Source organism: Setaria italica, chromosome IX, assembly GCF_000263155.2.
Source record: "Setaria italica strain Yugu1 chromosome IX, Setaria_italica_v2.0, whole genome shotgun sequence".
Classification (NCBI taxonomy): domain Eukaryota; kingdom Viridiplantae; phylum Streptophyta; class Magnoliopsida; order Poales; family Poaceae; genus Setaria; species Setaria italica.
In genome coordinates this window covers 6935493-6947548 of record NC_028458.1, presented here as the reverse complement: position 1 = coordinate 6947548, position 12056 = coordinate 6935493, and the positions used below count along the sequence as shown (strand labels likewise).

Genomic DNA, 12056 nt, shown 5'->3' with positions numbered 1-12056 from the left:
AGCTCCACAGATGTCCCCATGTAGCGAGGAAATGCCATGACTGAGGAGACACGCGTTGAAGACGACGAAGAGGATAAGAGGCTTCCTGGTTCTGAAAAAGTTCAGAACCAAATGGATGGAGGTGATGTATGAGTTCGTCGGTCCCTACAAGCCACCAGGACATACATATGCTATGCTAATTGCTATTCCGCGTTGTGCTCTCATGCTTCCCCTTCCATTCTGCTCAACCTGGTTTCAACAATCCTTCAAAATTCCAACAGCCGAATTGCCGTTGTTACAATTGCAGCTGCGATGGATGTTAGACTACCCAAGCACTTGACAGAGTTAGGACCCATCTCTATGCGGGGTGTGGGGACGTCTGCGGAGCTGCGGCCGCGAATGCTAAGGGCTCCGGCAAACGAGCTCCAGCGGTGGACGAGGGGACGTAGGCGATGGCAGCGGTGGCGCCGGGTTCCCAGGACCTTCGCTCAGTTGTATCAAAGCCTAGGGCCTGTAAGCCAAGGTATGCAAGCTGAGCCTGTCGAGCCTCGCTAGCAGGTGCATCGGATGGTAGCAATAGACACGTGTCGCACATCTAGGGTGGTTTCTCACGGACAGAAGTTTGGGGACCGTCCTCATGGAATTTTTTTCCTCACAGGCCCACAGCGTGCATGCTGCGTTGGGAAGCAGGATTGCAGTGCAAATGAGGGGAAACTCTTTTCCGACCACGCATTATTTAGCCATCCAGCATGCATTGCTTGATCTTCATCTGATGTAATACTGTAGGCAGGCGCTACCTCCTGTATTGCTAGTTTGTTGGGTTGACGTAAAATCTAGAATTCAGGCTTCTGCATTGAACAACACGGAGGATCTAGGAGATTTGATTAACTCTAGGCTCCAAATTGGCTCGCGAGTGGTGCAAGGCGTGCCAGTAAATTTGATCTAAAAATTGACAAGGTAAACATTAAATTCCTGAGTCGATCGGCGGTGAAGCCTTTCGAACTTATGGGTAGGTGTTCTTGGAATAAACACCACAAATAGATAGATTATTCAATGTAATCATGCGGTATAAATAAATAAAGCATTAATGGCACGCGCTGTCGGCTATATGAGCCAACGGGTTAAGATAATGCATTGTAAGACAGTAGCCATAAAATGAGCCCTTGCCAACCATGCACACATCATATAGATTAACAGACATATAGATTAACAGACATAGTCAATATCTTGATAAGTGTAATTGAACTTAGACAAGGTAACATGGATGAGAGGGTATTGACATCAATCTACTAACCTAAAAGATCAGAACACAACAAACAAGAACCTCTTGCCTACCGCTTGCGAGCTAATTAAGCTAATGGAATCCTAATCAATGTCAATGGAATCCTAAATAATGTCATGACTGTGTAATTGAACTTAGAGAAGGTAACATGGTGGGAGTGGATTGACTTCGGCCCATTAACTTAATCAGACAACCTCACGGCAACAAGGCCTCGTACACGCCCCTATCGGCTTAATAACGTCATCATGCTTCCGTGAGATATGGATGATACCCATCGGATCTCAACAGTAGCGTGCTGACGTCAAAGGCCTGACGGTTAGCAATACGAGGGGCGGGGATAGACATCTATCAGACCTAGCATATATAAAGCAGTAAAAGCATGCAAATCTAACCAGCCGATACGATCTGATAACTATGAACGTTTGAACAAGGCAAGGGAGCTGATAAAGACAACCTAATAAGATCTAAGCCGGTCGATAACTGTGAGCAACCGTCGAAAACAAGTAGAATATTGGACAAAGCCTAAAAAGTTCTACCTGCAATCTAACATAACTCGATAACTAGCCACACAACCGAATATCAGAATATAAGACTTAATTTAGAAAGTTCTGATAGAGGCTGTAATGACTTGGTGACGGTATTTACAAGCTCGCCAGAGATCAAAACCGATGCAGCTGTGCGCGCAAGAAGGAACTCGTCGAATCTACTCTATTCCTACTCCTAGGGTTTGGCGGCGTGGCACCGAAAGGTTGTATGATTGATTGATTTATTGATTTACAAAGCTCATGATTTTATAATTATACCCTAAAGCAAACTAAAATCCTAGTCGATTACAACATTAACTATTAAAAACTTAACTAAAACTACTAAAGATACACCTCCATACTTTCCCTTATCTCTAGTCTTCTATCAGCTTCTGGAATCCTGGTCACCCACGGCTGGTCTTGGTTAGCGGCTTCATCAATAGATCCTTTTTCTCTCCTTTATCGGCTATCAGATACTTGTCCACAGCGGTTGACTCTAGTGAAAAACCGGTGTTAACATATTGGTTTCGGATGAAAGGAAGAAAAAAAGAAATTAGCTACGCAACTCAAATTTGAATGTTTTAAACCTAGCATCCAGATTATATTCTGACATTTGTGTTTCTAGCGACGAGTTAAAAACGACACTACAGTTGAGAGTATTTAGATGATATTTTTCTCCGAAGTGCAAATTTTTATGGCGTGTACATGTTAACTTGCTTAATAAGACTTTTCAGAAACTTGCTTACTCATTTGATGTGAATAAGTGGCTATTTACGTCCATGTTGTGGGGAGAGCATGGACGCTTGAACAGTGTGGATAGGGGATGAAAAACTAGTTGGATGATGAATGTTTCTATGCTCCGATCTAGGCAGTTCTGGCAAACTACTCAAGTATTTTAATCAGGTTAATCTTCCAAATTCTTAATTATTGTATTTTGAAAAACATTGTCATAATACAGGAAAGATTGATCTTTTTTTGATAAAAATATAATTATTATAACAATATAGGAGGATCATAAATTGCAGCTAGGGCTGGGGAAAAAATCCGGAATTTGAACTAAAAGCTAGATTGATCTGACCATTTTTTTTGTTATTTCTTCTCAGCTTTTAGTTCCATTTCCAAACACGCTCTAAAGGAAAACCATTCTTGATAACTAGATCTTTAACAAATGAATCGGACGTACTCTAAACCGGAATCAAAACAAAGCACGATCATTCAGCCGATTTATTTCTCTTTTAAGCGAAACGGCAGGGGAGGCCCTACCTTTTTTTAATATATAAAGAGGGATAGCCGATGTTACTTTGATTTATTGCATTAAAAAATTGAATCAAGAGAACCGAATTTGTTCAAACTCTTGCATTCCTAAGTACTTAGTGGTATCATGATGAACTATGTAATGATATTACCATTTTTGTTGAACTTCTTGTTGCTATCGATCTATCCAAGTTGTTAAACTTATCATGATGACATCCTGTAAGCTATTTGGCCTTTGTATCTATGAATTTTCCATGCATCAATGTGACCAGCTCCAATTCATTTAAATATGAAAACCAAAAAAATTAACAGGGATAATGTAGTTCTCTTTTATGTTAGTATAACATAATTGGTATTGATTGACTGATCTGTTGTATGTCAGCTACTCATAAGTGTAAACAAATATCCTTTTAAGTAACTTTTCATAAAATTGTATTTGCATAACTTTTGGTAGAAAAGGTTATCCGAATAGAGTTACCATATATATATTTTTTATAATTTTTCACGTGACACGTTTTTAGAATAACTTTCCCAAAAAGTTACTTATATAAAATAACTTTATAGAGAAATATATTGAATGACTTCCTTGTAAATATTTTTTTCTAGAAAACTTTTCTATAGAAGTTATTCATCTAACTTTCCTAGAAAAAGATCTTTATATAACTTTTGTTAAAAAATTTAATATAAATAGAAAAGCTAGTTATATAACTTTTGTTATTTTAGGAAAGTTTATTCAAGGTAATAATTATTAGAGTTATTCATATGAATCGTGATAGACACGGCACAAGAATAATATGGAACACGTGGTGCACTAACTACATGTAGGCCAAAGAGGGCCATGGCCCCTTCTGTCCAATGGCAAAAGCAACTGATTAGGCTAGTCCCAGTGCAAGGTTTCATTTCACTGTTTTCAAGAATGCTACGTCATCCCATGAGGTGTATTCTCATGAATGAAACAGGGAGTCCCAGTGCACAGTTTCATTTCACGATTTCATAGGATGCCCATGACATTTAATTGTGAGGCATGTGATTGGATATGGTTAGATGAAATGAAACTCTATAGCTCCCAATGCAAGTTTTAATAGGTTTCATAGTCTTGGAAACAGTGTATACACAGTTTCATCCTGATGAAACTCCTTCCCTCTCTCACTTCATAACTATCATGCCATGTCATCACATATGCTGATGTGTCACCGTATTTAATGTGCATGAAACCTCTATGAAACTTCCACTGGGATTAGCCTAATGCCCCCTCTTGATTTGTGTTCTAGCTCCACCACTGCATAGGAGGTTGCGCACAACGTAGGAAGCTCAATGGAAATCGGATGGACTAGGTCACGTAAACGGGTATTACACTGTGCCTCAATTAATACATGACCAATAAATGGAATTTTTTTATATAAACTAAATTTCGTTGTGGGGTTGGGGTCATTTAAAAATATTTTTATTTAGTCTACCAACACCAATTAACCCCTTTTAACACAAGATCTTTTTAATACAATTTTTTTTGTATCAAATCAAATTATAAATAAATACCCGCTATATACAAATCGTATGACTTGGGCTATAAAGTCATTCATTATTCATTTAATAAGTTGTGTAGAATTGTAAGACGTTGTAACGAAGGTTTTGATAGAAATTCTTGGCACGTCTTATTTAGCATGTATTAGAATTAGGAGAGTTTTGAAAAGTTTTTGATCTACTTTTAGATCCAAAATTTTTATCTAGGATTTGTCATCCAAACACATACTTGCGATAAAAATAAACTGAAGATAAAACCAATAGCCATTTCCTGCTAGGCCGTGCTCTGCACTCTGCAAATTTGCAAGCAATGAGACGCAGCAAAATGCAAACAACGGGCGGCCCCCGGAAAGGAGTTAGCTGCCTGTAGCAAGGACCCCACCCGTCAGTGAGACATATTGCACTGCTATGGGTACCCGATGCCACGTCCCCACGACTTCACACTGAACAGCAGAGGTAGAGGAGAGCAAAGAGGGAAGAAGAAGAAGAGAGGGGGAGCACTGGTAGGGGCAGTCGGCAGACGCGGCGCGCTCCCCTCCCCATCTCCGGCTGGTCTCGCCGGGAGTAAGGGAAGCGAAGCCGCCGACGCGGCATGGAGCCCAAGCCGTCTTCGGCGGCGCACGGTGACGCGCCCGCGGCCGAGGCCCCCCGCCGCCGCGGCGGCGGCGGCAAGCGCAAGTCGTCCGGGTCCTCGTTCACGCCGTCGAAGCGGCAGGCCAAGGAGAGGAACGCTGCCTTCCACGTGCCCCCGCACCTGCTGCACAGCGGGCCACTCACCCGCGCCGCGCGCCAGTCGCCGCACAAGCTCTCCGGCACGCCGCCGGAGACGGGGCCAGCGTCATCGGCGGCCGCAGCTGGGGATGGGGTGAGCGGCGGGCAGGGAGAGGTCGATGCGATCCGGCCCGAAAGAGAGGAGACGCCGGCAGCGGAGCAGCCGCTGGTGGATGAGGTGTTCGAGGCCGTCCGATCCCGCGGCGCCGGCGTCCATGTGGTCCCTACCTTTGCTGGTGAGTCCTCTGCGCCACGAAAATTGCTGTGATCTCTCTGTTGGGGTTGTGAATTGTGGATATTCGCGACTAGTTCGCGTCTTGGTAGAGGATGTTGGGCTGATTTGTTCGTTAGATTAGTCCACAGGAAGTCTAGAAACCACCCCACTTTAGCTTATCGTTGTGCAATTTGAATGTTGCTGTCAGAGACCAGCTCATTGTTATGCGTAGTTTGCTTCATGATGTGTTAATTACTTGTGGTTTTGGTATATATCTTTATTTGGTGGCATGCTGCTAATTTAAGTAGTTAACTGCTTGAATCTAGAATTCTATAACATGCTGTTAATAGAAGGATTTAACTACTACAACTTTTAGTCTGTTATATAGCTTCATGTTGTTAATTTAAGTGGCAATAATTTGCTTTTGAGTTTTCTGCTGCTGCGACTGATCCATTTTTTTTCCTTCTCAGTGTGCATGTAACCAAGCTCAATAGTTGTGACAACTGCATCTTCATGTCCAGTCTATGACCCTGTGTGCCTTTTCTAACTCAAAAGATGAATGCATATTGCTTATCTAACTTATATCTAACTGGAACATAATCAATGGTTTGTGACATGGACTGCAATAACTCATGCAATCTGATGGAAACAATTTTAATATGTTGTCTGATGGAAACAATAAAATGACTTGCTAGAGAGTAAAAAGATATAGTACCCTAATCTAATAGTTCAATAATTTTCCTATCTCTTGTGTAATGCTGCAGGCCAGCAACTACTTTGCACCATGTTAATCAATGTATAACTTCTAATTTCAAGGCATATTAGCAACCATTTCTGTAGGATTAATATCATGCAATTCCAAACAATTCGTGGTTATTGTCTACTCAAGGCATATTAGGATCCTTTTCTTGGTAGCATCGAAGTATTCCAAACATAACTTAGCAGAGAAAGCATCCCACTGTTTCATGCTCAGTTTCAAGGTCTCACCTTCAACTGTATCACTTATGACTCTTGGTGTCTTCTCTAGCCATTGCTTGAGGCGAATTTGGCTTGGAAATAAAAATACCAAAAATAACCCTTTCTTCCACAGGATGGTTTTCATGGAAAGAGATCCACCTGGTTGAGAAGCAGACCTTGCCCTCTTTTTTTAATGGCAAATCTGAGAAGCGGACACCTGAGGTCTATTTGGCGATTAGAAATTCCATTATGGTGAAGTTTCATGCCAATCCTCAGTTGCAGCTGGAGTCCAAAGATTTGGCTGAGTTGTCAACTGGGGAGGCCGATGCTCGGCAGGAAGTCTTGGAGTTCTTGGATCACTGGGGCTTGATAAATTTCCACCCATTTCCACCAGCTGGACAAGAGGAGAGTAAGCCTGAGGAGAGCCAAGACAATTCTCATGATGAGGATAAAGCTTCTTTGATCGAACAATTGTTTAAATTTGAACCAGTTCAATCATATATAATGCCTTTACCCAAGAAAGAAGATGTGGGAGCTCCACCCCCACTGCCTAGCTTGTTTCCTGATCCTGTACTTCTTGAAGATGTAGTTGCAGCAGCTGAGCCTTCTGTTGAGTACCACTGCAACTCCTGTTCAGTTGATTGCTCGCGGAAGCGATACCATTGTCGGACCCAGGTTTGGACTTTTTAATTCAGTGCTGTAGTCCCTTCTGAAATTTTATTGCATGACTCATCACCTTGTGCCTAGCATCCATATACCTGCACTTTGGATAAAGTAAGCTTCAGAGGTTCTACACTTTTTTGTACTAGTTTAGTACATTATGTGGAGAAACATTCTGTATCATTTGTAGACAGATTGGAGTTCTCGTATACATCTTTTTTTTTGTCAGTGTTTTCTACTCCTTTACCCAAATTGATTGGCAACAGTCTATATACAGCATAAACAAGAACTATTAGAGCATTGGATATGGTTGGATGCCAGTAACCTGCCAAAATGCTTATATATCTTATGGATTGCAGAGATCTATACACATCAACTTGATGCGACTTTAATACTTCTCTGTAGCCAATACTGCTTACCTTCATCTTTCTGAACTCAACCTTTTCTTGTTACTGCTGTTGTTTAAGAGACAGAAGGTTATGTTTTAAATCTTACGATTGGTAGTTTTGATGTTTCTTTCATTTCTACAGGCAGATTTTGACCTGTGTTGTGATTGCTATAATGAAGGAAAGTTCGATCCAGGCATGGCCAAAACTGATTTCATCCTCATGGATTCTTCAGAAGTTTCAGGTGCTAGTGGCACTAGTTGGACTGATGAAGAGACATTGCTTCTTTTAGAAGGTTTGGAAATTTTTGGTGGAAAATGGGCTGAGATTGCTGAACATGTTGCTACTAAAACAAAAGCGCAATGCATGTTGCACTTTCTTCAAATGCAAATCGAGGACCGCTTCCATGATGGCGAAGATATTAATCAAAACACCCCAGGAAGCACGGAACAAGCCACAACTGAGAAAGGCATTGCTGAAACATCTGAGAAAATGGAAGTTGAAGATAAAGAGGAAGGAAGAGATACCGTGGATGAGAAGGTCTCGGAGAAAACAGATGGAAACTGTGAAGAAACAAAACCTGAAGGTGCAAGTGCTGTTGAAAATAAAGATACTCAGAATTCAGGTGGCAAAGATTCAGCTGCATCTCCAAACACTGAAGAGCCAAAACAATCATCTGATGAGCACCCTATAGTAAAGGAGAATTCTGGAGATGTCGATACTTCTGGTGAAAAACTGTCGAATGTTGCTCTTGATATCCTAAAATCTGCATTCGAGGCTGCTGGTCACAGCCCAGAGTATCAAGGTTCATTTGCTGCTGCAGGAAACCCAGTTATGGCGCTAGTAAGTACCTTATACTATTTGTTGTTTTTACTTATTGATACAGTATGTGCTACCGAAGGGCCTAAGATATGTCCCTGCAGGCAGCATTTTTAGCTGGTCTTGTGGAAGATGATAACGCTACTACTTCATGCCGTAGTTCACTAAAAGCTATCTCTGAGGTGTCTCCTGCGCTTCAATTAGCTAGTAGGCACTGTTTTATTCTTGAGGATCCACCAAATGATCTGAAGGACATTTATGTTAGTGTAAGGTGAGTGATGCTTGCACCTCTCTTACTTAGACACATTTACAAGATTTTCTGACAATACAAATGAAATTTGCAGTAATAAAAGTAATAAAAGTACAGATGGTGATCAAACAAAAGATGAGGAGATGACCCAAAATTCAGTTGACACTGAGAAAAAAGAGAACAATGAGAAAGAAGATAATTCTTTATCTATGGAAAAGCATAATAATTCATCCATCTCACATAATGACCACCAAGAATCAGATGATAAGAGCATCTCACGTGATGATTGCCCCGTAGTGGAGCCCAAAACCAGTAATGCTAAGGAGTCAGGTGATTCAACTGCTATTGTGGATAAGAGTGCAACCGACAATACAAAAGGTTTAACATGTTCCGTTCAAGATTCAGTTATTCTTGATAATGTGAACGAATGTGGTTTATTAGCTTCTCCAGTGGTTGTTGCAGGAAGTAACATATGTGCAAGTGATCCTAAACAAGTAAAGGACAAACCAAGTGTTGAGGTGGAGGCTCGTGATGATTCATCTTCAAAAGGCAAGGATGAGCTCAATAAGACTGAAGATGCAGTTGCTTCACCAGCTAACGTACAGGAACAAAAGCAAAGTGAAACATTGGAAAATGGCAAAATGGGAGGTACTTCATCTGTTTTTCCTTTATCGAAACTGTTGCATTAAAGCAGTAAAGGATAACCTCACATTTTCTCTGTTTCAATTAAAACTTCTTTATTGTTTGCGGCCTTTTCTAGAAAAGAGGTAGTTCTTGGTTTTTATTGGAAGGACATAGCAGAGTTATTATTTACTAGCCTGGATGACCCATTGGTGACTATTTGTCTACACACTTACACCAGTGACCTATTTACATGTTAAGCATATTGCTGACTTTACTGGCTAAGAATCTATATTTTATAATATATCCAGCATAATTTGCTAGCATGCCATTGGATTGAGCTTTATATGAGTGGCAGTAGATAAATTCAGAATGATGTGCATGGCTAATTGCTATACTGGTACTGCATGAATATGTTCCTGATTGACCATCATGACTGGCACAGAATATAAACACCGATTTTTAATGAAGTGAATCTTTTGTTGTTAGTGTGTGTTTAAGTACCAGTTAGTCAATCAGTTACACATAGTGTTCCAGTTACTTACTCCCTCAATTAAAAAGCAAGTGTGTTTGGGGTTTGTGTGTGTGGTTGAGAATTTTGTACTTTCAGAAATATTTTCTTCTTTTTGGTGATTACTGCATTTAGTTTCAAGTTATTAGTTATTACCTATCCTATTGGTGCACGATTTTCCAAACATCGATGACATCTGTTCCATACGTATCCTCCCAACCATTTGAAAAACAAATAGCAAGTTCCTAACACAAAAGCTAAATCATTGCGCTTGTGATATGGAATCACAGTGAATTGAATTGAATACATTAGGGGGAGGGTCGGAATTCTGAAAATGGCTTTCTCTCCATCCTTTGTCAGTTGACTTCCCTTTCTCTATGCTGTCTATCTTGCAGAACCTAACAGCATCGAAAGTGTAGTTGCCAATGAAGAGAAGGGCTCTGGAGTTACCGCTAACCAGAATGATTCCATTACGAGGCTCAGACGAGCAGCAGCCACTGCTATTTCAGCAGCTGCTGTGAAAGCTAAATTTCTTGGTGATCAGGAGGAATATCATATTCGAAGGTTGACAGCAATGATGATCGAAAAGCTGGTAGTGTGAAAAATCCAACCATGGAACCGCCTGCTGTGTGCTCTACTCCTTATAGCTGTGATTCTTAACTATGATTCTTCTTTTCATGCAGTTCCAAAAGATAGAAGTGAAGATGTCATTATTTGCTGAGATTGAGCAGGTGGTCCTTCGAACAAGAGAGTACACCGAGAAGACCCGAAAGAAGCTCCTATTGGAGCGAAATGCGATAATTGCAGCTCGCATGGGGGCATTGCCATCTAGGCCAAATCAGCCTGGTGTAGCTGGAAGCAGATTACCGCCTGGATATGGCAACCCCGCTGTAAGGCCGCCAAACGCAATGCCACGGCCCAGCAGCTGAGAAATCCGGATTCCAGACACCTATACTTCATTCTTTTAGAAGCATACCTGAAAGACTCAAACCTACCAGCTTGTTGTAGCATTTTTTAGAAAGTACATTGTACAATTGTCTGTATAACTGCCGCTATGAAAATTCACCATTTTTCGCTTGAATTTTCGATGTATTCGCTTCCCGGGATGCCAAAGCTCTACAAAGGTTTTGAACCTTCAATTAGATATGGTCTATGTTGTAAAATAGAGAATAATGCCTCTCATATTTATGGATTGGAGTATGCTTCCATCAGATTTTTATCTATGCTGCACATTGTCAGATGCTGCTGTCACTAGCTAGGCTTCACCTGGGTATGCTGCATTTGTGTTGCCTGCACTGTAGAAACTCCATAGGATACATGCAAATTTCTCTGAGATTCCGATGAAATCTCTCGGTTCAAAGTTCAAACTATGAACACATTTTACGATGCTCTCAAGGCAGCAAACGTCGAGGTGAGCCGGATTCTGAACTCCGGGTTCTCGCCGGCTGGCCTCAAGCTTCCAACGGTCAGAATTTGCTCCGACGCAGCCATCGAAAGAGGCCACAGTTTGAACGCGAGGTCGGCTGCCTGCCTTGCCGTCCGTTTTTTTTTTTTCACCCGACCTAGCCAGTTGCGTGGCCGTACCAGCACACGTCCACTCGTGCAAACTACGTAGACCCGTTCCGCGGCGTTTCACAGAAGACCACCAGCATGGCCCACATGGCAATGAGACATAGTCCACTGGACCTGTTACATTTGACAGGAGCCCGTACCATCCCTTCCTGCAGAGATCGAGGCAGGCAGGCGCCCGTGCTCCCCATTTACGAGTCACAATCCCGCCAAACACGCGGTGATTATTGAGACCTTTCACTGACCCGTGGGGCTGCGTAGGTGGACCCAGGATAGCAGTGACTGAACAGCTCAGGGACGGCTGTGCACGTGTTCCAAAACACAGCTCGCGCAGCAGTAACGCAGTTTGAAACTTGGTGCCTCAGCGAACCAAATTACGGGGATACCCCGCAGCCCGGGCCGCTGCGGACACGGGCCTACCTGAGGGAATATGCCCTCAGTGGCAGAAACGTGAATAGAGGGGTAAATCGTGGGCCATTCCGCCTGCCACTCCTCGAACTTTCCCGCCTGAAACCCTCTCGCCTCCCAAGAGCCCTCGCCGTCTTCCTAAAAATAATAGGGCCACTGCTCTCGTCCTGTTCCTCTCCCCCTCGGCCCCCTCCCATTTCTCGGCTTCCCCTGTTTTTTCTTTCTGATTAAAATTGTCTGTGCTTGGGGGAGCATCAAGTAAGGTATTTCGTTTTCCTCTTTGAGTTTCTCTTGAATTTTTTTGGGATTTTTTTTTTTGGGGGGGGGTGG

At 42.1% G+C, this 12056-nt stretch overlaps 2 protein-coding genes across 5 annotated transcripts in view; both read left to right on the top strand.

Moving 5' to 3' along the window:
- Positions 1-5002: 5002 nt before the first annotated feature.
- On the top strand, positions 5003-10987 carry LOC101770817 (SWI/SNF complex subunit SWI3D). 3 transcript variants are annotated; one of them, XM_004981890.2, is made up of 8 exons: positions 5004-5567; positions 6636-7177; positions 7693-8391; positions 8472-8638; positions 8712-8995; positions 9068-9265; positions 10145-10341; positions 10433-10987. In XM_004981890.2, exons 1-8 carry the CDS (start codon positions 5153-5155, stop codon positions 10676-10678), a joined length of 2748 nt encoding a protein of 915 aa, XP_004981947.1. In that variant the 5' UTR covers positions 5004-5152; the 3' UTR covers positions 10679-10987. The 3 variants fall into 3 exon arrangements, with proteins under 3 accessions (XP_004981946.1, XP_004981947.1, XP_004981948.1); XM_004981891.2 differs by having other exon boundaries at positions 5005-5567; positions 9080-9265; XM_004981889.2 differs by having other exon boundaries at positions 5003-5567; positions 8712-9265.
- An 865-nt stretch (positions 10988-11852) lies between these two features.
- LOC101769323 (ATP-dependent DNA helicase DDM1) overlaps positions 11853-12056 on the top strand; it is a 6337-nt gene continuing 6133 nt past the window's right edge. For both annotated transcript variants that reach the window (XM_004981887.3, XM_004981886.3), the window contains exon 1: positions 11853-11989. The gene's annotated coding sequence lies outside the window, so the exon portion shown is untranslated. The remainder of the gene's footprint in view (positions 11990-12056) is intronic.

Bases quoted from the DNA above. Each gene is read 5' to 3' on its own strand.
- LOC101770817 (XM_004981889.2), top strand. From the start codon at position 5,153: ATGGAGCCCAAGCCGTCTTCGGCGGCGCACGGTGACGCGCCCGCGGCC. The intron at 7,178-7,692 runs GTTTGGACTTTT...TCATTTCTACAG, and splicing joins GATACCATTGTCGGACCCAG to GCAGATTTTGACCTGTGTTG. The intron at 10,342-10,432 runs GTAGTGTGAAAA...CTTTTCATGCAG, and splicing joins CAATGATGATCGAAAAGCTG to TTCCAAAAGATAGAAGTGAA.